The sequence below is a fragment of the Ictidomys tridecemlineatus genome, unplaced genomic scaffold (genome assembly GCF_052094955.1).
Source record: "Ictidomys tridecemlineatus isolate mIctTri1 unplaced genomic scaffold, mIctTri1.hap1 Scaffold_46, whole genome shotgun sequence".
Lineage (NCBI taxonomy): Eukaryota > Metazoa > Chordata > Mammalia > Rodentia > Sciuridae > Ictidomys > Ictidomys tridecemlineatus.
The window spans coordinates 239,011-266,514 of record NW_027522984.1 but is presented as its reverse complement, the minus strand read 5'-3'; the positions used below and the strand labels follow the sequence as shown (position 1 = coordinate 266,514).

The 27,504-nt window shown below is 36.6% G+C and overlaps 1 protein-coding gene and 1 pseudogene across 4 annotated transcripts; one reads left to right on the top strand and one right to left on the bottom strand.

Moving 5' to 3' along the window:
- Window positions 1-25,712, top strand: LOC144373687 (cytochrome P450 3A9-like). Of its 4 annotated transcripts, XM_078036721.1 has the most exons (14): window positions 12-158; window positions 324-425; window positions 2,746-2,839; window positions 6,088-6,140; window positions 7,723-7,822; window positions 11,693-11,806; window positions 12,254-12,342; window positions 13,705-13,853; window positions 18,682-18,809; window positions 19,939-20,005; window positions 22,345-22,505; window positions 22,730-22,956; window positions 25,022-25,184; window positions 25,515-25,712. In XM_078036721.1, the coding sequence occupies exons 4-14, from the start codon at window positions 6,133-6,135 to the stop codon at window positions 25,602-25,604; spliced, it is 1,296 nt and encodes a 431-aa protein (XP_077892847.1). In that variant the 5' UTR covers window positions 12-158; window positions 324-425; window positions 2,746-2,839; window positions 6,088-6,132; the 3' UTR covers window positions 25,605-25,712. The 4 variants fall into 4 exon arrangements, with proteins under 4 accessions (XP_077892846.1, XP_077892848.1, XP_077892847.1 ...); XM_078036720.1 differs by lacking the exon at window positions 324-425 and having other exon boundaries at window positions 1-158; XM_078036722.1 differs by lacking the exons at window positions 324-425; window positions 25,022-25,184 and having other exon boundaries at window positions 1-158.
- LOC144373688 (olfactory receptor 2AE1-like) lies at window positions 25,684-27,504 on the bottom strand (annotated as a pseudogene).

The window sequence follows — 27,504 nt, the reverse complement described above, 5'->3', positions numbered from 1 at the left end:
AATTACAGCTTGACACATTTTGGCAAAAAAAGCCCACATAGCAGAAAAAAACAATTCAGAAGACAGAACTACTGAATAAAAGTAGTGATGGACCTAATTCCCAATTCTTCCATAGAGACCTGGGTCCTCCTGGCTATCTGTCTGGTGCTCCTATATCTGTAAGTAGCTGTCCAGCCTCCCCTCCTCTGTAACCCTGGAGGTGGGGACCTAATCATGTTCCTCTTTGTCTATTTGAAAAAATCATAAGAGATGATGGAATTGAAATTTCTATAAATCCTTAAAAAGTTCCTATTGAGCATGCCTGGCCCCATCTCCTTTCCTAGCACATAAATTGGCCTCACTGAATTACAACTTGACACATTTTGGCAAAGAAAGCCCACATAGTAGAAAAAAAATTCAGAAGACAGAACTGCTGAAGAAAAATGGTGAGTTTCTTTGGATAGAGCAATTGGTGTTGAGATTTGTTTTGGGGGGTTATCTAATTGGCTCTGTGTTTGCACCTAGAGGAATAAACCAGAATTCAGCATATACAGATAATTAATAACTATTATCACATGCAGTGGGAACCTCAGTCCCTTTGAAGCTTAGGGAATTCTGGGGACACCCAGTTTACTTGGATTTGGTCTCTTTATCTTCTTGGATTTCTGCCTATTGCAGAAGACATGCAAGAGGACTATCCCCTGTGCATGTGGTGACTCCTGCCCCCTCTTGCCCCCAGCACCATCTATACAACACACCAATTTCCCCACAGACTCCCTGGAAGGTTGACTGCACAATTCCCTCTTTTTCTCCTGACACTTCCTTCCATTGTAAAACTCAATTATTTCACCCTGAAATTCACAGAACTGTTTCCTTCTAAATGATAAGTGTCTAGAGCAGAGAATACCTGACAGAAATTTTAAGAAGTTTTATTCTTTCCTTTTGTATTATTTTTCCTCTCTTTGAGATATTAGCCTCATAAAGAGACTTATTTCCCCTCAATATGAAATCTTCTAGCAGCCTGAACAACATCAAAAAGCCAATTTGGCTTTACTTTTTTCCTTTACACTCCAACATAAACGCATGAATGAATATCATTTAGTAGGGAAATTGCTTTTACTAATGGGATCCTGACATCATGAAACAGAGGGAAAGAGGTTATTTTGATTGTAGGTAGGAGAGACTCCACACAGGTCACATCTGACATTTGTCTCAATTTCACTCTTAAAAATAAGGAATCAAAAATAGCATGAAAAATAAAAATATAGACCTGGCTTTTATTCTCTGAAAGAAAAGGTACTAAGTCAGGGGTATTGTGGCAACATAATCCTCTCTCTGTAGAACTTTTCTAGTGAATCAATGTAGTTTAATTTTACTGTATGTAATGACAGGATTTGTACAGAGTATGTGAAAACTATACTGTCTTAAACATTCTCCTACAAAGAAGAAGCAAGTTCTTATTTAACTGTCTGGAACACATTATGGGTTCTTATTTTATATTGCATATTGTCTTCTCTGTCACCATGACTGTAACTGAAATTTGGAAGGTCACCTTCCATGTAGCTAAAAGGAATTGCTGGGCATGTTGAGCTATTTAAACATGCCAGACTTTTCTCTTCTGTGCTACTACGGGACAATCTTTGCAAAACTGGTTGTTTCATGATTGAAGTAGCTGCCAGGAATCTCTCGTTCACCATTTTTCCTTTCATCTATTATCAATTCTGATGGGGTGAAGATTTTAGGATCCAGAACCCTCAGGCACAGGGCTGTGAACATGACACATCTGTGTTGCAGGTTGGCCAGCCCAAGGAAGCACCAGCCTTTGTGGGTTTTAATACAAGGAGAGTTGATGCATAGAGGCAATAAACAAAACTATTTTGTGATTGATTGCCTTGGTAACATGAAAACATGCCTGCCTCTGTGCTGCCATCTGAGCATCAGCAGTTGGAAGATCGCACTCAATGAGAGGAGGAATGGCCTAAAGATGATTCCTCAGTCATTTATTTCTCACAGAACCATAAGAGTATAAGGGAACTCAGCCTTCCTTCTTGCTCAAGTCACTTAGATTGTCTGAAAATGGACTTGGGTGACACTCAACATGGCTCACATTGGTATGACACAAATGGAAGTCCCAGTTTTCTTAATGTCACATTTGTCATTCAACAGAAATAAGAATACTATGACTGCTTCCAAATATCCATGTGAAGTCAAATTTAAAGAAGGGCTGAATGCTGAACCAGAGACATGGCATAGAAAGAAGGAAAAGTATGAAAGGTTTATTTCCAAATTGCAAGAAACAATGTTACCATAGGTTCTCAATGGACACTCTGTGCTTGAATGGATTTGGTTACCCAAAATCTCATAATGAAAGTCATGTCAAAGCATTGGCCCTTTTTTTGCTAGGAATCTCTACATTAAGGAAAAGTTACCATACCAAATACACATAGCAACTGCGATGCCCTTGCAGAATGCCAGCCTGAACTTCTCAGGCACATTCAAGCCTGGGAATGTTTATTAAGAACAAACCCAATTATTGGGGCCATGAAGACTCAAGTTCTTTTACCTAATCATTGTGTCTCTTGTGGCAGGAAGTTATCTCTAAGTGGTGTTGGAAAACAGAATGTGTCAGTTGGAGTTTTTGTTGTTATGTATCACCTACATGTTACCTATCTCACTGCCTGGTCCAGTTTCTGAGTCAGAGACTGGTCAGGCCCTTATCTATAGAATGACAATGAGGATGACCTGGCTTTCTATTTCACTTTATAGATATGGAACCTATTCTCATGGGCTATTTAGGAAGCTGGGAATACCTGGGCCAACACCTCTGCCTTTATTTGGAACTCTTCTGTACTACCGCAAGGTGAGTGTGCTTGAGCTCCCTCTATTTTTTCACCTGAGTACAAATGCCAGTTTAGTGTCATCAGTAAAAATGTCCATCTTCAGGAGAAATTTAGTAGTTTTTATCCTTTGAGAAACCATGTTCAGGTTCTTCCTGGAGCATGGCCAGGTTTTCCCTGGAGCTCTGATGTCAACTCTTCAAGAGCCTCAGTGGAACAGCTCGGATCTCTGGTACATCTGCATTTGATCTTCATGATGTTGTTCAGACTTTGAATTCGTCATAAAAAAGATGTTTAACTTGCTGGGTGCACATTTCCAGGACGATTATATTGTGCTTAGTATTTGAGCAAAAAGTCTGTGAAAGCGAGCATGGTAAACACCTTCAAACACTCCTATTCTTCGCAAGATCTCATGAGTCCCTTTGTAAATAAAAAATCGTCATGAGTGTCTTTGAAACTACAGTTTCTGAAGTACCCCAAGCATTCATAAGTCAATAATTTGCACATACTTAATTTTTGAATGTGCAAATACCCTGTGGTTATTTCCATGGCTTCACCCAAGTTTTACTTCCTGTGACATATTTGGAGGATTTACCAGATGAAACAACAGCATTCTGCATTTCTTCTTATCATTCAAAGATAGCACCCTAGCAGTGAGTCTTAGCAACGAATAAGTATGAATGGGATAAGGTAGCCCTTGTCTATGGATTTCACATAATTAAACACAAGATGTGTATTGGTTTTTAACAAAGGCAGTATCACATATAAAATGAGCAGTAATCACATGATTTAAAAAAATTAAAATTTAAGTTAACTGAATGGAATGTAACATGTTTCACAAGAAATGTGAATTTTCATCAAGCCTTTGTCATTAACCCATTTAGATATCTGACTCAGGGCCTGACTACTGACAGAAGTTCATGAGGTCAAAACCAGAGGCCAGAAAAAATAGGCTACACTCTGCTCAGATTATCTCTTCCTGACACTGAGGCTTATTTATCATACTCTAATTCTATAATTCTGAGCAGAATTATAGATCCCCCTGAGAATTATAGACCCCCTGACCCCCTGAGAATTCCATTCTGCTATTCCTGCTGAAAAGGCATTATTTCCTATTCATGCTTTCCAGATCAACAGTATACTAGACAGGCTGTAAGATCCACATAATTGGGGGTCTCCCTGTGCATCATAAAAACATCATCCCTGAAACATAGCAATAGGAAGATTTCTTTTTAAGTGTTAGAAGAAAAAACTTAGAGCAAGTACTGTTACCGCTGTTGACCGGTGACGAGTCCTTGCTTCCCCAATGTTGAAGAATAACACCAAAGAAGCACACCGAGGCAAGGTCAGAGTAGAAATTAGAAGTTTATTAAAGGACAGCAGAAAAGACTTCTCTCGGAGGAAGAAGGGAACCCAAGAGGTGGAATCTGTGGAAGTGTGGTTGTTTCCCCTTTTTATAGTTTTGCTGATGGAATGTAGGTTGGAAGGCCCGAGGGATGGGACACAGGTAAGCCTAATTATCACCTTTTGGGATGGGATTATAACTTCTAAGGGATGGGCTATTTCTAAATCTGTTGGGGGCTATTCATTAATACTTCTTCCAGGTGGACTTCGGCCTAGGGCCTTTTTGGGGACTTCATTAACATTCCATGAGTTGTCCTTGTTTTTCCCTGAGTAATTCCCAGCATGGCCTCCATCTTAGATTTCACTGGATATTAGAGCCAATTTACCTAACTACACTAACTACCTAACTTTAAATCTTGCTTCAGTACTTAATTTGTTGACTCCCATGGGTAGGAGTGGAATCTCTCCATCTTTTCCACTTTGAGCTGGAAAAGTGGAAGGTGACTCCATTTTGACAATCCTTACTTATTCTTTCTCACTCCACAACATGCATGAGAATCACTGTTATGATTGTGGTATCCCTCAGAAGCTCCTGTGTGAGGCAATGTAAGAAAGTTCAAAAATAAAGTGATTAAATTTTGAAAGCCTTAATCTACTCTGCACTATTTCCTCAGAAAGAATTAACTGGGAGCAACTATAAGCAGGTAGTGGGTTGCTGGAAGAGGTGGGTAACTGGGGGCCTGGCTTCAGGGCATACATTTTGTCCCTGGTTAGTAGAGTTTCTGTCTGCTTCCTGATGCCAGCCACGTCCTGAGCTGCTTTATTCCTTCACACTCTTCTGCCATGTTATCCTGCCTCATCACAGACCACAGCAACAGAGGAAGTGATGTATGAACTGATACCTCTGAAAATGTGAGCCCAGTAAATCTTAGTTTTCCACATAATTCTTGTCAGGGTCACAGTAGTGAAATAGCCAGCTAAACTACTCACATCAACATGGTCAACTGAGAGGTGACTGATGCTTGAACTTCCTCATTTCCCCAGTATTCTAGGGAGATTCATGAGAGAAATGAAAAAAGATCTGAGGAAAAATGAGTGAAGTGGCCTTGAGAATGTCCCTGGGAAACTCACTCACTTTCTCTCAGCTTTGATTTTTTCACATCCAGGTGGAGGGAATGATTCAAAGTTGGCAGGATTTCAAAACAGTCCATGCACATGAGAAAATAATACAGAAAACTAGACTTGCTTCATATTCATACTCAAGGACAACTAGTGAAACTGTGGCACACACCTGTAGTCCCAACCACTCTGGAGGCTGAGGCAGGAAAATCACAAATTCAAGGTCATTATAGAAAACATGGCAATACCTTGTCTAAAAAAAAAAAAAGAGAGAATAATTTATTCAATATGTACAATACTTCAAGAAAATTCAAGATGGACTCTAAATTCCCTTTTCTAATATGCTGCAGTCTGGCTGGGCACAAATTAACCAAGCTTCCACAAAGCCTTGTAGGTTCAAACAGCAACTCTTTATTCCCGAACTCTCACCGGCACTCTACACACACTTCCCAGGAACACACTCCCTCCACAGGGCTCCACGCAGCCAACTCTCTCTGAACCCCAAGAGAACTCAACGGGAACTCCAAAGTAGCGAGTGCCAGAGGCAGCGGGATCCACCCTAATTCCAGAGCCACCCTAATCACAGAGCAGGGTCATCTTTTAACCATTCCCTCTAGCAAAATGCCAGGCATCATTCCTACTAAACTGTGGCTCTCAACACTAATATCCCATTTATTTTTTCTTCTTTGCCAGTGATGGACCATATTCCAGTCTGATTTCAAGGGATTCTAATTATTGGTTCCTGAATTAGAAGCAGGGTTCAATATTTTCAAAATAACAATATAAATTCTCTTGTTTCTCCACCCAGGGTTTTTGGCAGTATGATGTCCAATGTCATGAAAAGTATGGGAAAATGTGGGGGTGAGTATTTTGGAAACTTCTTTTGGGTAGACTTGTTGGATGAGGCACTCCAGGGCAAGAGAACAATGCCAGCCCAGAGCTATTACTGGGAACTAATTACATAAAGCTTTTAGAGGCTCCTCCTCCTGCCAAGAGTCCCATATTTCACCAGATGTCAAGGTTCATGGCCAAGAATGTCATATTTTTGACTTTTCTCAGTCTCTGATGACCCAAAAATTCTTGGCCTCACCTTCTCTCCAGTGCCCAGCCTCTACCCTCTTTTCCAATTTTTCATTAGAAGCCCTTAATACCACATAGGAGGCATTAAGTCAGACCTTCCTAAAATGTTCATCATGCATGGCTTAATCTCCTTTCAAGATTGCTACATTGAACAAAAGTGACCTTTATATAAATTTTGGGGTTATTATGTACTTTTCAAAAAAAGGCTGAGAGAGAGGTTAACAGATTGGAAAATGATTTGACCTCTGCTTTCTTTTATTTTAACTTTCTCTGCAAGTGTGAAGTCTTGGGGATTTCATTTGTTTTTCCCTGACAATTAGGAGTTTTCACTAGAAGTATACACAGGGATTTCTCTGCCTACCTCATTCTACTGACTTTGAAGAATGGATGGCCAGTACATTTTAAACCATTGTGTTTCCATGGGCTTATGTACTTCATAATCTGCTAGGGTGAAATCAGCTAATTTCAGTAGCCATTTTCTTAATAATGCTTGATGAAAGCAGCTCCAGAGGTATTATTGTACTTCTTGTGTTCTATAAGCAAGTGGAAGAAGGCTTTGCCTCTTCCTCCCTCTTTATCTTCTCTCATCAAGTCCTCAAAACAGCAGAGCTGGCCACATCATCCTACCTAACTGGCATGGCTCATAAAGGCCATGTTGTTGATTGGAAAGAGCACACAGAACTGAGTCCCCACTGATACAACTCCAGCCATCTCTTGTATCTTAAGCACTTGTAAGAACTTAATAATTTACTTGTCTATTTTTCTCTAATTTAATATACTTTCAAATCAGAAGAAACAATTAAAGCATAAAAAGAGAACCTTCAGAAGTGGATAAAATCTTTGCCTCATGCATTTCATTTATGGTGTTAATATTCACACTATACAAACAACCCAATAAGCTAAACACCAAAAAATCAAATAACCCAATCAATAAATGGGCAAAATAACTGAGCAGACCCTTCTCAAAAGAATAAATACAAGTGATTAATGAATATATGAAAAACGTTTCACATATCTAGCAATTAGAGAAGTGCTGAATAAAACTGCACTGATTGTGAAATATTTTTAAATACAAAAATTATTGGAGAATGAGGTAGAAAATATGTACACACCATTTAGACATCTCCAACCAGGCTCTTCTTATAAAGAATTTTTTTCATCTTTAAATATCTCTTCCCTGCTTCATTTTATATGGTCAGAATCTTGTTGTGTGTCATCACCTAACTTGAACTTGTATCTAGTGTCACTGTGCATTCTACAGTCAGGCATATGGATTATGGAATATCAGTTTGGATTCCTGGGTGTTACTCTAACTGAAGAATATGGCTTAGTAGGTTTAATGAGCTCTTCTTTCCCAACACAGATTGTATGATGGTCAACAGCCTGTGTTGGTTATTACGGATCCAGAGATGATCAAAACAGTGCTGGTGAAAGAATGTTATTCTGTTTTTACAAATCGGCCGGTAAGTATTCATTTTTTTAAATTTCTTTTTTCTTTTTTTAATTGATTTTTTAAAAATAAATGACAGCAGAATGCATTACAATTCTTATCACACATATATAACACAATTTTTCATATCTATGGTTGTATATAAAGTATGTTGACACCAATTCATGTCTTCACACATGTACTTTGGATAATGATGTGTATCATACTCCATCATTTTTGCTAACCCCCGCCCCTTCCCTTTCCCTCCAACCCCTCTCATCTATCTAGAGTTCATCCATTCCTTGCATTCAACCCCTCCCTAACCCACTATGAATCAGCTTTCTTATATCAGAGAAAACATTCGGCATTTGTTTTTTCTGGGATTGGCTAACTTCACTTAGTATTATCTTCTCCAATGCCCTCGATTTACCTACAAACGGCATGATTGCATTCTATTTTAATGTGGAGTAAAATTTCATTGGGTATATATTCCCCCCTCCCTTTTTATCCATTCATCCACTGAAGAGCATCTAGATTGGTTCCATAGTTTTGCTATTGTGAGTTGTGCTGCTATAAAACACTGATGTGGCTGTGTCCCTGTAGTATGCTGATTTTAAGTCCTTTGGCTATAGACCAAGGGGAGGGATAGATGGGTCAAATAATGGTTCCATTTCAAGATTTCCAAGGAATCTCAATATTGGCTGCATCAATTTGCAATCCCACCAACAATGTATGAGTATGCCGTATTCTCCCCATGCTCACCAAAATTTATTGTTGTTTATTTTCATAATAATTGCCATTCTGACTGGAGTGACATGATAGTGGTTTTTATTTGCATTTCTATGATTGCTAGAGCTGATGAATAGTTTTTCATATACTTGTTCATTGAGTGTATATTATTTTCTGTGAAGTGTATGTTTAGGTCATTTTAAAAAATACAAATATTTATTGATTAAATTTGTGTCTTGGAGTAATCACACCTTCACAGAAATTAGCTCCAAAACTGTTCAGGGAAGTTTCATATAACTTTTCTTATGTTTTTCCCAATTGAAATGCTTTGAATAGCATATTACTTATCTCTGAATGTAGTCTATTCCTCTTACTAGAGTAACCAGAAATTGACACTGATACAATCCACAGAACTTATTTAGATTTTACCAGTTTTATGTGCCCGTGTACATGTGTGCCTATGTACATTTGGGCAAAATTGCTGCTGTGGATAAATCCATATAATCATCAGCTTTCTTGGGATATAGTGATCCCCAAGGCTCCCTCTTGCTAGTCTTTTCAAGTCCTGATGGGTCACTTGTCTTTTCCTCTTAACAGGGTCTCCATAAGAGCAAGTATTGTCTTTTATGGGGGACGCTAATACATGAAAAGCTTTGCCTCTAACTTCTGTGTTGTTCTTGTTTCTCTCCTAAAAGTTATAGACTTTACAATTTACATAAAAACCTATGATCTATGTCATGCTCATGGTAAAACACGGTGAGGGTTCATTTGTTGTTGTTGTCTTGTTGTTGGCCTGTGGCTTTCCAGTTGTTTCAGTACCATCTTTAGAAAGACTGTCCTCCCTCTGATCATTCTGTTTTCACCATTGTCAAGCATCCATTTGAGCTGAGAGGGTATGTCTATTTCTCACTCTGTTTTATTTTAGTTGTGCCTGTGTTCTTCTCTCCATTGTGTTTTTTCTTGCAATGAGTCTCATTACCATTTTAAGTACCTACCTTGGGGGATGGTGACTATGTTAATAAAGCAAAGGAAAAAATATATTATCATTTTGGGGCCAGGGTTGTGTGGCTCAGTGGTAGAGTGCTTGCCTAACAAGAGTAAAGTGCTGGGTTCAGTCCCCTCCACCAAATAAAAATAAATAAATAAATAAAATAAAGATATTGTGTTCATCTACAAATATATACATATATAAACCAAAAAGTTACCATCTTAACTTTTCTATGCATGCATTTGCCCCTTAGTTCAAAAACATGTGACACCTCATCTGGGGGAGTCCCTAGTATTATTATCAGAACAGGGCAGACTAGTGGCCTCTCTCAGTGGGTTTTATTGTAATTAAATGGTCTTTGCCTCTGGCTTATTTGTTTTTCTGATGACTTCATAACCTCAGAATGCTGAGCTGACTTCTAAAACTCCTGTCTCCTGGTTTGTTAAGTTAGCATTAGAGACTATCATACTGTTTAACTCCTAATTTTCTTTTATGTTTGTTAACCTGCTAAGACTGACTCAGTTTGTCTATTTCACTCCCACTTTATTTATTTATTTATTTAGTTAGTTAGTTAGTTATTCTTTGAGAGAGAGAAATTGAGATTTTTTAAATATTTATTTTTTTTAGTTTTCGGCAGACACAACATCTTTGTTTGTATGTGGTGCTGAGGATTGAACCTTGGCCGCAGGCATTCCAGGCGAGTGCGCTACCGCTTGAGCCACATCTCCAGCTCTCCCACTTTATTTATGTTGGTCCTTTAATTTTTCATAAAAATTCAGAATAAGCTTGTCTGCAAAAACCCACTTGGTGAGATTTTGATAAGAATTCAATCAAATCTATTGATTGATTTGGATAAAATCTGTATCTTTTCTGGGTTGAATCTTTTAATTCATGTTATGCTTCTCCATTTCTTGAGATTTTCTTTAATATCTTTGATCAACATTTTTTAGTTTCCAGCATAGCATTCCTGTACTTGCATTTATTTCTGTTCCTAATGTGTTTCATTTTCTTTGGAGTGACAGTGAATAGTATTGTGTTTTTAATGTTTCTTTTTCACATTTCCCTTGTTTTTATATAGAAATGTAACTTGTTTTTGCATGTTAATACTGTATCTTACAACCTTGGTGAACCTATTTATTAGTTCTAGAAGTTTTAAAATATTCTTTGAGATTTTCCACATTGATAATTTTGTCCCCTGAAGACATGGTCACTTCAGGTTCTTTCATTTCCAATTTACATGCCTTTTTAAAAACATTGCCCATTGCTCCAGTAAGGATTTACAGTATGGTAATATTGGATAAGAATGATAAAAGTAGAAAACTTTAAATTGTTACTGATCTTAGGAGAATAGATTCACCATTTCACCAGTAAATGTTATGTTAGCTGAAGGTCTTTGTTGTTGGTGTTGGGTTTTTTAGTATATAGAGTCTCTTTCAGATTGAAGAAGTTTTTTTTTTTCTTCCTAGTGTTTTGAGCTTTCATCATGAATGAGCACTGGATGTATACCTTTATAAACAAAACACAGTGTTGGAAGCTGAATGACAGTTTCGAGCAGGTTGGATTGACAGGCCAGTCTAAAGCTGGGAAACATAGTTATCTTTCCTTTTCTTTCTGTCCCTCCATGTGTGTGTAGTGGGGGATGATTCAAAAAAAAGTGCTTCCATATAATTGCATTATTTTTGAAGAATTGAGAAGAAGTTCCTAATCTTTTAAATTATTAGCTACTATATTTAAGTGGCTATATCCTGGCATCCCTTGCAAGATATTCATGCTGTACATATATGGAAAAGTATAACTGGTCTGGGCAACCTAGTTTTCCAAGGTTATCTCGATGACTGTCATCAATCAGTTTTTTCCTGTGCTGCCTGTATAGGATACCCTAGGTCATAATGCTCTCTGTCCCCTGGGAGAACAGTTTACCTACCATGAGGGGCCTTTGTATTTACACAGCAGCTGTAATATAAATACTGAACATGAATCTGGTGGCTGGGTACCCCCTCTACCCTCACAAGAGAAGAGGAATTTGGGATAAAAGTTTATGGAGCATCTAGCACAGTGCCTGCCCCCTAGTAGACACTCAGTAAAAAACTGATTAAAAAAACTGATGCCTGTTTAACAAGTTCTCTACAATGTGGAGACTTCCAAAACATACCTCATACAAAATGTCTTTTTCTTTGTGAACTTCAGGTAGTTTTGCCGTTGGGATTTTTGCAAAAAGCGCTCTTTGCAGCAAGGGATGAAGAGTGGAAGAGACTTCGAGTCTTGCTGTCGCCAGTGTTCTCCAGTGGGAAACTCAAGGAGGTAATAAACTAAGAGGACTTTAGTTAGAAACTTAAATAAGGATTTGGGGATGGGACATACGTGAGAACATCATAGTTTTCCAAAGAATATTCCACTAAGTTTGAAATTCCTAATTAAAAAAAAAAACTAAAAGTAAATATCAGAAAGATCAATAGAGTAGAAGGAAGGGAACCGAGGCAAGGAAGAGAGGACAGAAAGAGGAATTATTGGGACTGAGTTAGGTCAAATTATTTTTCCATGCTTTTATAATTATTTCAAAAGGAAACATTGTTATGTATAAATAAAAAGAACTAATTAAAAATTTTAAATCATCTTTTGTCTTTATGTCCTAGAAGAGATATTGTTTGATTCATTATTAATATCTCATACTTTATAATCCTGGGAAAACCAGAGCCTCGGGGACTCGATTCTCCTCTAACTGTGGGTGGAGTTGTGTTTTGTGCTTAGATGCTCCCCATCATTAACAAATATGGAGATGCATTGGTGAAGTACCTGAGCCAGGAAGTGAAGAAAGGGGAGCCTGTCACTGTGAAAGAGTAAGTAGCAGGCAGCTCTGCGGTTCTGAGCTCTTTTAAGACCTTCCAGCACCCTGCCAGGGAACTGAAATTACCACTGTTGAGCTACTCCCTTGACCAGACAAAAGTAAGTGTGTGGTGTCACAACCACAATGGGACACCCAAGGAGGAGAGGCTCCTAGGATGAGGCAGGGTGCTGGGACATCTGTGTACAAAAACAGAATTAGTTTATTTGCTTTATCGTCAATGTGGATATTATGTAAGTCAAAATACATGTTTTACAATGAAGAACATGATCACTAAGAAGTTGAGGGTAGAGTCTAGGGAATGTTGGATTGGGGGAAGTCTCTGGTACCTATTAAGCAGGGATAGAATATATAACACAGGGCTAGGGTTGTAGCTCAGTGGCAGAACACTTGCCTAGCGTGTGTAAGGCACTGAGTTTGATCCTCAGCACCACATAAAAATAAACTGATACAATAAAGGCATGCTATCCTCTACAACTAAAAAAGTTATTTAAAAAATTTAAAAAAAAAAGATACAATGCAAAGATATGGAACAAAAAATCTCTTTATGGTTGCACTGAGAATATCAGCAAAGTACAAAATATGAAATATTCTCACCACTTCTTCCTCCAGTCTCAACAGAGGTAAGGTCCTGAAAGGATATGGATTACAACTACCATATCATTTGTTGTATAAAATGGGTTATTTTGACCCATGAACAACCACTGATACTGTCTTGGGAAATCTGAGAGAATATGTTCCCCAAGTTGTGAGCTCATCCCAGTACATTTCGAGAAAAATTTCAATGGTTTAACTGAGGATATTCTTTCTCATTTCCTTTTTCGAGATTCTGCCCTTGGGGCCACTTTGGGTCCTGGAGTGCAGGACCTCTTAGGAGCTGTAGTAGTGGGTGCAGAGAAGGGGGGACAATGTTTCTGCCTCTCAGAACAGGGTGTTGCTTTTATGTGATGTGCTAGAGAGGAATCAGCTCTGGGCACAGACTGTGCTTAGGCAGGACCTAGGTCAAGGTCACCTATCTTGGATCCCCTACCAGGAGTCAATTATAACACCTTGGTCTTGCTGAAGCTCCATACTTAATCATCTTTTATCATCTGCGCTCCACTCACTGAGGTAATTTATCTGATTATGGGTGTCTGTCTCTCTGCCTCTGAACTCCTTGAGCTCACTACCTTAGTGTCCCTAACTCCCCTGGCACAGGGGCAGCTGCCTCATGGCATTTGATAGGAGCATGGACTAGTAATTTGATCAACAGATATTTCTGACAGTGTGTGAATGTGCTCATATCACTTCTTCCAGCATGTGTAGTAGGAGAGTAAAGCAGTGCAGATTAAAATTTTACATTTCTTTCTCTACTCAGAATTTTGGGGAGCTACAACATGGACGTGATCATTAGCACATGTTTTGGAGTTAATGTCAATTCCCTCAACAATCCACAAGATCCATTTGTGAAAAAAGCCAAGAAGGCCCTTCGTTTAGATGTCTTCCATCCAGTTTTTCTTATAATTAGTATGTATATCACCGTTGCTTTTTTTCTTTTAAAACAAAAACTTCATTAAGATATTATTTACATACTATATGATTCCTTAAAATGTAAAGTTCAATAATTTTTAGCATGATAAATGATATGTGCAGCCCTCACCATTGTCAAAACTCAGAAAACTCATTATCTTTTAACTGTCAGCTTTCAAAATTATTTACCCTAAACAAACACTACTATATTTTCTATTTCTTTAGCTTCACATATGATGTAGACATTATAAAAATGGTGACATGAAATATGTGGTCTTTTGTGATGCAAAGTGATATCATTTAGCATTTTGTTTCCAAGTGAAATATATATCAGTACTTCATGTTTATGGCCAAATAATATTTCATTGTATAGATATACTACAAATTAGTTATCCTTTCATCAGTTGGTAGACATTTATGTTATTTCGACTTTTTGGCTATTATGAATGGTGCCATTATGAACATTAGTGTGAAACTTGTTTGTGAACTCTACTTTTCAATTTCATCTGAGTGTATACTCAGGAGTGAAATTGCTGCCTTACAAAGTACTTCTGTCAGTGTTTTCCATGATAGCTGTACCATTTAATATTCTTACCAAAAGTGTATGAGGGTTCCAATTACTTCACTTATTTTCTAACTCTTCCTATTTCTATCTCTTATTTTAGACATTGTAGTGGATGTGAGATGGCAACTTATGTGGTTTTGATTTGCATTTTCCTTTTGGTTACTGATAACAAGCAATGTTAATCACTTTTTTATTTGTTCTTTTTAGATATGCATGATATATTTATAAAAACTTAAAGTATACCTTATTCTAATTAGGATGCCAGGCTTGTGGAGGTACATGATGTGGAGATTCACTATGAGGTGTTCATCTATGTACATAGAAAAGATAATTCAGATTCATTATTTTGAAGAATGTCTATCCATATCTTTTGCCCACAATTACCTGAAGTATTTGTCTTTTTGTTTTGAGGCTTAAGAATTTTACTGGTGTGAGTCTGTACCATGTACAAGCAGAGAAAGGAAATCTTGTGCTCCATTTGTGTATAATGTGTCAAAATGCATTCTACTGTCATGTATAACTAATTGGCACAAATTAAAAATAAAAGGAAAAATAATTTCTAAATAATTTAATTGAAAAAATACTTCTTCATGTATTGCTTACACAGTTTCTTATCAGATTATGATTTGTAACAAGTTTTTCCTATTCTATAGATATCTTTTTACTTTCTTGATAGTGTCCATTGAAGCACAAAGTTTTTAGTTTTTTGAAGTTTATTCCTATCATGGGAGGTATTTCATATTCCAACCATTAAAATGAATGAGCTGGATTTCAAAATCTTCAAATGTATTAATCTCAAAGCTGTAGTGTTCACAAAAGAAAAGCAATTAACAGTAGATGCATGCAATTTGATGCCATTTATATAAATGTTAGAAACTCAACAGGTCTTGGAAACTTAACATTTAAATGATATATGATTTATGTTATTTGCTTTTATTTTTTGTGCTTCAAGTATCAAATATAATAATTGATTGAAACCATATGGACTTACATACTTTTTATTGTTTACTACTAAAAATTGTAGTTTAACTCTGATATTAAGGTTGCCCAACCATTTTAATTTAAGTTTTACATTCAGGGCCAGGTGAGGACAACATGTTATTCTTTTGAATGTGGCTATGTAGTTGTTCCAGCACCATTTTTTGAAGAGTGTCTGCCACATTCAATGGCCAGGGCACCTTTCTCAAAATTCCATGGGCCATAGACATGTGGGTTAATTTCTGGACTCTAAATCCTGTTCCTTTCATCTATATGTTTACCCGTCTTCTAGGACCACATTTTATTTTTGCTTTGGAGTAGGTTTTGAAATCAAGAAATGTGAGTCCTACAACTTTAATCTCATTTTTCAACATCATTTTAGCTATTCTGTGTCCCTTTGAATTCTATGTGAATTTTAAATCAACTTGCCAATTCCTCAAAGAAGCCAGCTAAGATTCTGTTACAAAGTTTATTAGGATCTGCAAATCAATTTCAATACTATTGCCATTTGGACAATATTAAGTTTTCTCATCCACAAACCTGAGATGTTTTTCCTAGTCATGTAGATCCTCTTTCTTTTATTTCAACAATATTTTGTAGTTATTATTGTGCTTGTCTTGCACCTTTGTTAAATTGATTCCTATGTATTTTATTCTTTTTAATGTCATTGGATATAGAATTATTTTTAATTTTTTAGTTTTTCTTTTGGATTGCTTATCACAGTGTTGAGAAATGCAGTTTATTTTTGTGTACTGATCTTGTATCGTGAAATGCTGGTGAACTTGTTATTACTTACAGTTCTCCAAGAGAAGTGGTGAGAGAGAAATGCTTGTCATGTTCTTGATTTAGGGTGAAACTATTAAATTGTTAAGCTACAAGTTTTCATAGATATCCTTTATCAGGTTTACAAAATTTCATTCTAGTCCTAATTTGCTGAGGGTTCATTACAAAAGAATGATTTTGAGGATTATTTTTCTGGGGGGAAGGTTGGTTTTGATTTTTATCAAATGTTTTTTCTGCATCAATTGAAACAATCCTCTGTGTTGATTTTTTATTTCATGGATTTGGTGTATTACACAACTATATCCTGTGTTGTCTTTGCTTGGTGTGAGTATTAGGGTAATATTGGCCTTTTAGATTATATTCAGAAATGCTGTTTTAATTTTGGAAGTGTTTGTGAATAATTGGTATTAGTTCTTTATTTTGTAGAATCTACTATTAAAACAATCCAGATCTGGGCATGTATTTGTAAATAAATTTCTATTACTAATGCAATAATATTACATTTTACAAGTTTATTCAGGCTGTATATTTACTTCTCAATCAATTTCTGTAATTTGAGTCTTTTAGGATTTTCTGCACAAATATATGTGAACAATCAAATTGTTAGAATTCTTTCATAATTTTTCTCCAATGTTCGTAATAAATTCTCCTTTCATTTCTCTTGCTATTCTTTTCTTTTTTAATATTTATTTTATTTTTTCATTAACATGTATGAGTTATGCAAATAAATGGGGTTCCATGTGATGTCTCAATACATATACACAGCATACACAAATGAAATGGAGCCTTTCTTTATCCACATTCTGCCATAGTTCTTTCCAACCTTTAATAATCACTATTATACATTCAGGTCAAATATTTACATTCCACATATGAAAAAGAACATGTTGTACTTGTACTGATGTGTCTAGTTTAGTTTGTAAGCTGAACGTCCTCTAATTCCATCCACCTTTAGCTACAAAATACAGGATTTTATTCTTCTTTATGGATAAATGTTCCATTGGGCATATATGTATGTGTGGGTATATATGTATGTATGTGTTTTTTTATTATAATATATATTATAAATACATAAATACCTAGATTTAATGCATATCTCAGGTATTCAAAATAATATAGAAATAAATCTGGATTTACAGATATTCCAATCATTTAGATTAAAAATAGATTAATATAAAATATGTTTTATATATCTATAGAGTATTACATTTATAAATGATATATATTTTTATAATATAACAAATTTTAAAAACTTAATGACTAAACCCCCAAGTAATGCAGTTTAAAAATAGAAAAATGCTCCAAATAGTTATTTCTCAAAAAAAAAAAATACAAATGACTTAAAAATACATGAAAAAACTATTCAATATCACTTGGTGTCAAGGAAATGCAAATCAAAATTACAATAAGACATCATCTCACCCTGGTTAGAATGACCATTATCAACAAAAGAAAGAATGAATGAAAAAATAACAAATGCTGGTTAGATGTAGAGAAAAAGTTCTCTTACATATTGTAGGTAGAAATGTACACCTTCTGAAAAAGAGTGTGAAGGACCTCAAAATAAATAAAAGTAAATATACCTTCTGATCTAGATGCACACTTCTAGTTCATATTGAGAGGAAATATCATCATATGAAACTATTATCCCTTTGTATTTCTTGGTCAATCTGGCTAATGGTTAGGTGATTTTTATGATATTTTCAAAGGGGTAAGGTGATTTATAGACACCTTTTGTTTTTGTCAATTATAATTCTTTTCTATTTCATTTGTTTCAACTTGGGTTTTTATGATTTTTTTTCTTATGCTTGCCTTTTGTTAAATTTTCCCTTTTCACCATTTTATGATTTAACTTAGACTACTGACTTGAGAACTATCTTTTATAAAAACTATACATCTGTAGCTATATGTTTATGAGCGCTACTTTTGCTACTTCTCCTAAGTGTGACATAACATGTCTTCACCTTAATTCACCTAGAAACAACTTTTAGTTGCTTTTGGATACCATCTTTCATGCTTATCAGTTGTATCTGGAAGTTTTATTGTTAATTTGCAATTTTTGTCTGAGTTTCCTGATTTTCCATCTGTTATTTATTTCTGGTTTCATTTCTTGACAGCTGAGGAACATAGGCCAAATTGTACCTATCCTGCCTACTTTTCCTTGAATGCATAATTAAACATAGCATAGACTATGAACTGGTTTACCCAGAAACCCTATTCCAATACACAAAAGGGTAAGGGGCAAGGAAATGTAATCTTCTTCCTTTTCTCAGTCCTGTGGCATTGATGGGGCCACTGATCCCCTGCTATGGTGGCTGCAACCTTATGTATGAAGTGCCCTTGCTCAGCCATGAACCAGACACCAGGTACAGGCCACAGAGGCAATGGCTTCTGGAAGAGAAAACTGATGATTTTTCTCTTCTGTATTTTTTAGAAAATGATCAATGCTCCTGGGATGTTGCCTTTTCATCAAGGTTTCTCTTTATTTTTTCTTTCTAGTGATATTTCCATTCCTTAGACCAGTGTTTCAAGCATTAAGTGTCTACAGGTTTTCAAATAGTGTTATGGATTTTTTTAAAAATGCTGTAATGAGGATGAAACAAAAACGCCTAGAAAATAAAGAAAAGGTAAAACCTGGTGGTGGTGACATGACAATGTTCGCTTTCTGATCATTTATTTGCTATGTACATCTGAATTGTGCATATACAAATGTACATGTAATTTTGTAAATTGTGCTGGGGATTGAATCCAAGGCCTCATATATGCTAGGCAAATACTGAATCACTGGGCTTCATTCCCCAGTCCCTCTCTGTGCATTTTTTAAAGTTGATGGAATACTTTAAGATTGGCACTGGAGAATTTTTACATTTTGGTTAGAATAAAAATCAAATTTAAAATGATTGATAATGAGAAAGATTGACAATGTTTGATACAATAATAGACATGATGTTATGTCTTGAAAGAAATATCATTCAAATAAAAACCTTATCATTTCCCTTTCATTCAGTAAACTGTCAAAATAAAAATCCTATTTCAAAATGATTTTACTGTTAAAAAGTATTCCCCAAATCTTAGACTGGTGAACAATCATTACAATTCCAAGCTCTTTACATCTTAGTTGGCACATTCTTCAAAGGAAGGTCCTATTGGGCACCTTGTGAAGTATGTGTGTGTAGAATCTGAGTCTTTTCCCGTCCACAATCAGGCTGTGCTCTTCATGACCATCAACGTGATATGCTAACCAGCTTTGCTTTCTGCTTTGCCTGGAGATCAGCACAAAAATGTCTCCAGGTCAGGGAGGCAGGACAGCCATCCCCAAGTGTGACTGAAGATTGAATCATGTACCTAATGGATGGAGAATTTGATGATACACAAACAAATGCTACTAATCATCTTTGAAACTACCAAGTGTATTCAGTGTGGCCATTGAATAAGAATGAAGGCAAACTAAAAGAATTTAAGTCCAGGACCACATTCTGGGCAAGCCGGTGTGACAGGAAAAGAAAACAAACCCAGAATTAGGGAGAGCAAAGACCACAGATATTGGACACCATAGCTGGATTTCTCTCAGGAAAATATCCTGTTTTCCATGATTTATACATGCATGTTTTGTTCACTTGTGGTTTGTGCAACCCTAGCCAGACTTCTGGACTTAAAAGAGCCATATTCTAAGAAGGGAGGTGAAATGCTACATTCCAGATTTACTTCTTACTTTATGACTGATTTTGTCATTTCCATTTCCATTTCTGCTTCCAGCACCGCATTGATTTTCTCCAGTTAATGATTGATTCCCAGAATTCTCAAGACAAGGAGCCCTACCAAGGTAACCAAGAATGTTTCATGGTGAATTGCAGGGAAATTCAAATAAGCAAGTTATCCTGAAAATATACATGTTTTCTAGAGAAAATAGATTTCCACCAAACTGCAGGAAGATACACATTTGGACATTGCAAATGGTGCCCACAAGTACTGTCTAGAATCATACAGGTGTAACAAGGCTCAAAAATTGAAGGGAAACTAGGAGAAAGCATTTCAGTCATGAAGTAGTCTGTTTTCTTATTACCATCAACATCAGAACAAATGCTGATTCCCAGTCTCATTCATATGCACTGAATCAGAAACTCTGCCTGGATATTTGCATTTGCACATCCGATCAGGAGGTTCACTGTCCCAGTAGTGGTGAGGGTCAATGGCAGTACTGGGTGAAAATGTGTTCACTAGCTTAATCTGATATTGAGATTAACTTTTTCCCATGTAATTCATAAGAATGTTGTAAGGAAAACCTCTTAAACTGCGTAAACATCCTATTCCTCAGCATACTTTCACCAACTAGTTTTATCATACATTGATGATTTTTGATATAAAGCATTTGAATTATGATGTTTACAAACTGCTGTCTTTATCATTCTATCACCTACCGTACATTTATGAGTTGGTATTAGATTGTAAGAGAGTTCCATTTTTATTTATGTCAGTATGATGTTATATACTTTGAATTTATTCTCTTGCTATCATTTTTTATTTTGATGGTCAAATTCTCTTGGGCTTAAGTCTTTTAACGACTTCTCCCTTCTCCTTCTGTTCCTCAACCCTCCCCTTTTCCTCATCTTATATTTTGATTGTTAAAATTGACTATATTTTATAGCAGTTTTAGTTTCATAACAAAACTGAGAAGAAGGCGTAGAGATTGCCCTTATCCATTTTTTTTCTCTAAATTCATATGTTTCCCCCATTACAAACATCCCTCACCAAAATGATATATTTGCCATAATCAATGAACCATCACAGATAAGTCACCTTACCCCTAAGTTCATAGGTTAACATAAGAGTTCTGGACACATTAACATAAGGGTTCTGGCACTGGACACGTGGATATGGAGCTTTTGGCATGTAGGTAATGTTACTGAAGAAGTGTACTTTCTATTGTTATTTAGATTTAATTCATTAAAATTTAAATTTAGATAGACACATATGGTTAGTGGCTACCAGATTGTACTGAACAGTTGTAACTTAAGTTTACAATCCAATTTCATCTCAGAATCATTGGGTTTATACCAGTAGTGGGGAAAACTCAATTTGAGTTTTTCCACAATAGCATCATAGAAACCTTCTGGAAGCTAGAATTCCATGTAGATGTTTCTCACACTTATTTTGCATTTTTTTTGTTATGAATTACATGGTTGGAAAGTATACCATGTTTCTTTCAGGTATTCGAGTATCAACAAATTATAATCATTTCTCTAATCAATGAGATGAATACTTGAATGTGACTTTTCAGGAGAAAAGTCAAGAGAAACAACACCTTTTATCACAAAGGCCATTTGATGATTATGAAGTTCAGCAAATAGAGGGGATGTGTACTAGGAAAGATGACATTCAGCCCAAGATTGATAAGCAATGTTAATTCCACTCACTGAACACCATCGTCCTATGGCTTCTGCCTAATACCCTGTATCAACACATTCTTTCTTGTGTGATTTTAATACCACTCATTAGACTCTGGTTAATCACTACTCTTCAGAGATTTTTTTTCTCTGTATAGATTCTGCACACCCTGAGATCATCCAATTTTAAGACTGGTGCCCTAGGTCTTCTATTACCTGATGATTCTTAGGCTAATTTGTGAACAGAGTTGACCACATCTCATGAAAGTTCAGATTTAAATTTGGTAGCTCTAGAGCAAAGCTTGAAACTCTGTGTTTCTAATAAGCTCCTTAAAGCTGTCCATGCTGCTGGTCCATGGACCACAGTTTATGTAGAAAAATTTCTCTGTGGCTTAGTATATTTCTGTCAATCATGGCCTTTATTTTTCCTGCAAAGATACCAGTATTGCAAATGCTTTCAAGGTTCTTCAACCTACATTCTAGTTAGAGTAAGTTTATTTTTTTCCCAGGGGAAGAGTGCTACCCACTATTTATAGCTAAACAACTTTCATGATATGCAAGGCACAGTTGAAAAATACTGTTTGTTTGACATCCATACTGTCCCTTGAAATCACCCAGTTGTGTTCGTGGTGGGGTGGTGGCAGAATGAGAAATATTATGAATTGCTCTTCCAGTTTTTCCTCATTGGATTTTGGATCATCATTCTGATTTATCTTCATGTAAACTGTAAAGTGTGCATGAACCTGCTTAGACCAAATTGTCTTTTCTCTCCTTTTAGGTCTATCTGATCTGGAGATTGCAGCCCAATCAATTATCTTTATCTTGGCTGGCTATGATACCACTAGCACCACTCTTTCATTTATTATGTATCTACTGGCCACCCACCCTGATGTCCAGAAGAAGCTTCAGCAGGAGATTGATGAGACTTTTCCCAATAAGGTGAGTGAATGGCACCTGGAGGGGAGAAGAGAGTTAAAATCTCTGGGCATCTCAGTTTGCCATTGGGCAGTTCTAAAATCATGATGGTTATTAAATGCTTTGTAAATGCTATGGTATTTTACCAATATGAGTTATTTGAGGAGCTCTGAAAACATCAGTGTACTGTGTCAACAGAGTTTTAAGTCATTTCCAAATCTTAATTTACAAAAATTTCTTTCTTCCAGGCACCTGTTACATATGATGTACTATTTGAGATGAAGTATCTGGACATGGTGGTGAATGAAACTCTCAGATTATATCCAATTATTGAGAGAACTTTTAGAGTCTGTAAAAAAGATGTTGAACTCAATGGGGTGCACATTCCCAAAGGAACTAACGTGGCTATACCAATATATAGTCTTCATCAAAACCCCACGTACTGGCCAGAACCTGAAAAGTTCTACCCTGAAAGGTACAGGGCTCCTGAAAAAAAATCCACCCTTAAGAGGCTGTTTCACACATGTTCTGAGGACTTTTAGTGCAGATGGCATACATATGATTTTAAAATTTTCTTGTTTTAAGAACATTTTAAGAAGTCTTTTACAAAGTGGTAATTGTTTTAGAAAACAAACATTAGAAAAAATAAATGACTATAGCCATTTAAGGCCCTAGAACATCAAGATAAGCCCTATCTATTATTAATGTGATTAATTCAGTATGGATATTTTTATATAAATGTGTAGTTTTAAAGGACTGAAATGCTATCACATTTCATTTGATGTTAAACTGTTTTTTATTTTATTTAACAGTAATCTATAAACCTTTCTGCCACTTGACCAGTCTCTTATTTTAGGTGCTTATCTTTTTTAATTGTTTTAGGATTTTTGTCCTGTTCACTATAGCTCCTTGAATTTTCTACCAGCTTTAGGAAGCCCTTCTATCTTCCACTTGATTAAACATTGCTTTCTGGTTCCTCCAGCACAATTGTTAAATACAAGTTAAGGCCTGAGAACCACCCCCCACCCAGATAGTTTAAGCAGCCTCACTGAAGATAAAGAGAGCTCAGATCCTCAGAGTTTTGTCTCTGGAGTGCTCTGGGCCAGCTTCTCATACTCTCCACATTTGATGACTTTTTTAAAGCCAAGTAACCTGCCCCCAAGACACCTGAGATATTCATCCTTAAATATGTCTTGACCTTGGTCTTCTGAAAATTTTGATCCTTGACCTTGGTCTTCTGAAAATTTTGATCCAACCTCACAGTTTGCACTCTGGAAAGAGTTACTGTTTTCCTGTTGTTGTACTGAGGAGCAAAATAAAGAAAGTTTTCAGGGTAGTGTCTGGGGGGTCCAGTGGCATGGGATCAAGACTTCTCTTGGCCCCTAATGTTACATTTCTTGTTTAGAGTGACCTTGTCTTGTTGGTTATGAGTTCCTCAATGCCAGTTTCCTCCAATTTCAGCACTTCCAACTTTTGAACTTCACAGATACAAAATCAGAGATTACACATCTCTTTGATTCACTGAGGCATGATAAGATACTACGTGCTTAAGGTGAATCAGGGACTAGACCAGGATGAGAAAAATTACAAAGATGTGTGGTATGGAGGACTCTTGACATACACACAAGCATAATCTACAGACAGCAGTTTGGAAAACACTTTCAATGCTTCCGCATCTGCTCATCATCTGTTCAAACAATTATCAACCAACCTCATCAGACCCTCCACACACCACACACCCTCCAAAAGATTCCATGTTACTTTGAATCACAATCACCTCTAAATTTGCCAAAATGTTCTCAAATATATAAGAATACATTTAAAAACAATCACAATGTCATTATCACTTTCTCCAAATCAACACTTTATCCTTAAAGTAATAAAAAAACTAGGGCTCAATTTGAATACAAACTGGGTTCAACATTCCAGATATTATTTCTAAACTTATGAGACAGACTCAGAAGACAATGATAATATTCTAGGGGGAGAGAGGCAGAAACAGAAGGAGAAGGAGAAAATAGATGAATGAGGAGGAGGTAGAGGAAGAGAGGAATTGGGAAAAAGGAGGGAGAGAGGAAGGAAGGGAGACAATAAGATCCAGAAAAAAAAGGAGTATAGAGAAAAGAGGTAATCATGGTGGGAGAATTTTCTCTTCCTTCATCAATAAAAATATGAAATGCAGGAGTGGAAGTTATGGTAGGAACACACTTTGCTTCATTTATATGCTCATTTTCTAATTTTTTTCAGAGTGTGTATGGATCACAATCCTGAATCTAATTTTAGTACTTAAAGACATATTTTCTTTTAAATAGCATTCATCACATCTTAACAAGAGAGAGAGCTCCTCTAGTGTAAGTAGAATGAAAAAGTTCTGTAGGTTTCAATTCTTATAAGCAAAGTCACAGAAGGATTTCAGTGACCATTCCACAAAAGAATCCTGTGTTTTGCTTCTTATGAATGTTTAGGAGACAACCCCAATTATGTAGGTTTCATAGATTTATGTCTCAATAACTTGGTTTCATCTACTATTGTGAAATTAGGTTCAGTAAGAAGAACAAGGAGAACATCAATCCTTACATATACATGCCCTTTGGAAATGGACCCAGAAACTGCATTGGCATGAGGTTTGCTCTCATGAGCATAAAACTTGCTCTCATCAGATTACTGCAGAACTTCTTCTTCCATCCTTGCAAGGAAACACAGGTCAGGACACTTTATGAAAAAGTAAGGTCTTGTGGGTAGTTACATTTAGTTGAGGAACCTATTTAAAGAAAAGTATCTGCTCACTCAAAGACTCTCTTTTGAGACACTTGTGCAATGTTAGGCTTCTTCAGTTTTAGAGCTCTATATCTGTGGCTTTATAAAAAACAAGAGATTAAAGATCAGGTAGCTAAGGAATCCCAGACACAAGAGGCTGAAAGTATTTTTTTACTTGTTTGTATAGCTTTATTGTCTGAAATGTACTTTTTCCGATTCTTTCTGTTGTTCGAGTTTCATTTACTACATCTAAATATACTTGCTTAATGTTTGCAGATTCCTCTGAAATTAAGCAAGAAATCATTTCTTCAACCAGAAAAACCCATTGTTCTAAAGGTTGTGTCAAGAGATGAGCCTGGAAAGTAGAGTCTAAATCTCCCTGAAAATCTCTGCTCTGTTCTTCAAAGAAGATGATTCTCAGAAGAAAAGACATATTGATTTTCTCTATAAATAAAAATTGGTCTTGAAAATAGATTTATGGGTGGATGATGCTCTTGAGTTACTAGGAGGCTGGACCTTTGCTGGGCTTGTTCATTGTCTGTGCAAAGAATTATGTGTTGTTTGATGGAAAGGAGGTGACCATCTGTGTGACAGATATGAAAACTCAGCCTCTCTGGTTTTGGAGGAATTCTATCCACCCACCTCTGCACCCTCACCTTTTCATATCTGCCCTTATAAATTCTTAAACACTGATTCAGTAACTCAAAATATCTGAGTAGAAATATTTTATCACCAACTCTTTCTTTCAAAACACGCTTTATTTCACAGGTTTCTAATATTAATCAACACATTCTAATTTTATACTCCCTAAATAGTCTTTGTTGTCATGATTTACATATGTATTTTCAATAAAAATAATGATAGAAAAGGTCTTTATATATTTATCTTAATATTTTTAGAGTATCACTTAACTTCATATGTCTACTTTAAATGGGATTGGTAAAGGTTTTTTCATAATACTCTGAAGGATTTAGACACATACACAATGCTACTTGAATTCCTGCAACTCAGTTAAAATAGTGAAGGTATACATAAGCCACTTTATTCTTTGGATAGTCAAATTACATCATGGATCTGGATTCTTGAAAATTCTTAGAGGTTTACCCATAATAACACTCTATACTTGGGCCGAATACAGGTGTAGTCATTGGGTGATAATACCTCTCCTCAACACTCTCCTCAGAGCCTTAGCTACATCCTTACTCCAGAGAGTATAAATCAGAGGATTCAGTGTGGGAGTAATGATGCTATAGAACACAGAACCAACTTTGTCTTGCAGTGGAGTGCGCTGGGACCTGGGCCTCATGTACGAGAAGATGCAGGCACCAAACCAGAGAAAGACCACAATGAAGTGGGAGCTACAAGTGGCAAAAGCATTTCTTTTACTCCCAGCTGAATGCATCTCAGTGACACTGTGCAGGATGAAGCCATAGGATGTAGAAACCAGAATGATGGGGAGGAGGAGAGGCACGATGCTACAGATATACACTGTGGTCTCATAGACGGTGACATCACCACATACCAACTTCACAACAGCTGGATACTCACAGGAGAAGTGGTACATTTTCCGAGATCCACAGAAGGGAAAGTGCATCCAGATGACTGTGTGAATTAGGGAGTTCAGAGATGCCCCCAACCATGAGGTGAGGGCCATCATCAGTGCCACCTTTCTGCTCATGAGCACAGTGTAACGCAGAGGATGACAGATGGCAACATACCTGTCATAGAACATGAGAGCTAGCAGAAGACACTCAGCACCACCCAGAGACAAATAGAGGAAGTGCTGGGTGGCACATCCCAGGAAGAAGATGGACTTGCTGCCAGACAGGTAGTTGGTAGCCATCTTGGGGATGGTTGTGCAGATGTGCATCAGGTCTATGAAGGAGAGCTGGCTGAGCAGGAAGTACATGGGGGTGTGAAGCCCACGATCCACACAGATGAGGAGGATGGTGAGAGTGTTGCCACTCAGTGCAACAAAGTAGACCACCATGGTCCAGGCAGAAAAGGAAAAGGTGCGTTGGGGAGTCATGGAAGAGCCCTTCAAGGATAAAGTCTGCCAGAGACGTCTGATTCCACAGCCACATGGTCCCTTCAAAGTCCTTGGGGAAACAGGGAGTGGAGACAAAGTGTGATGCCAGAAATATGGGATCCTGTGTACAGGGTGATAAGCTCTCTTGATCCAAAAAAAATATTTGTGAAGAGTTTTTTCTCTATTTGTAAGTATCCAGAAACTGAAATTATTAAAATTCATTTTTCTTCAAAGCAA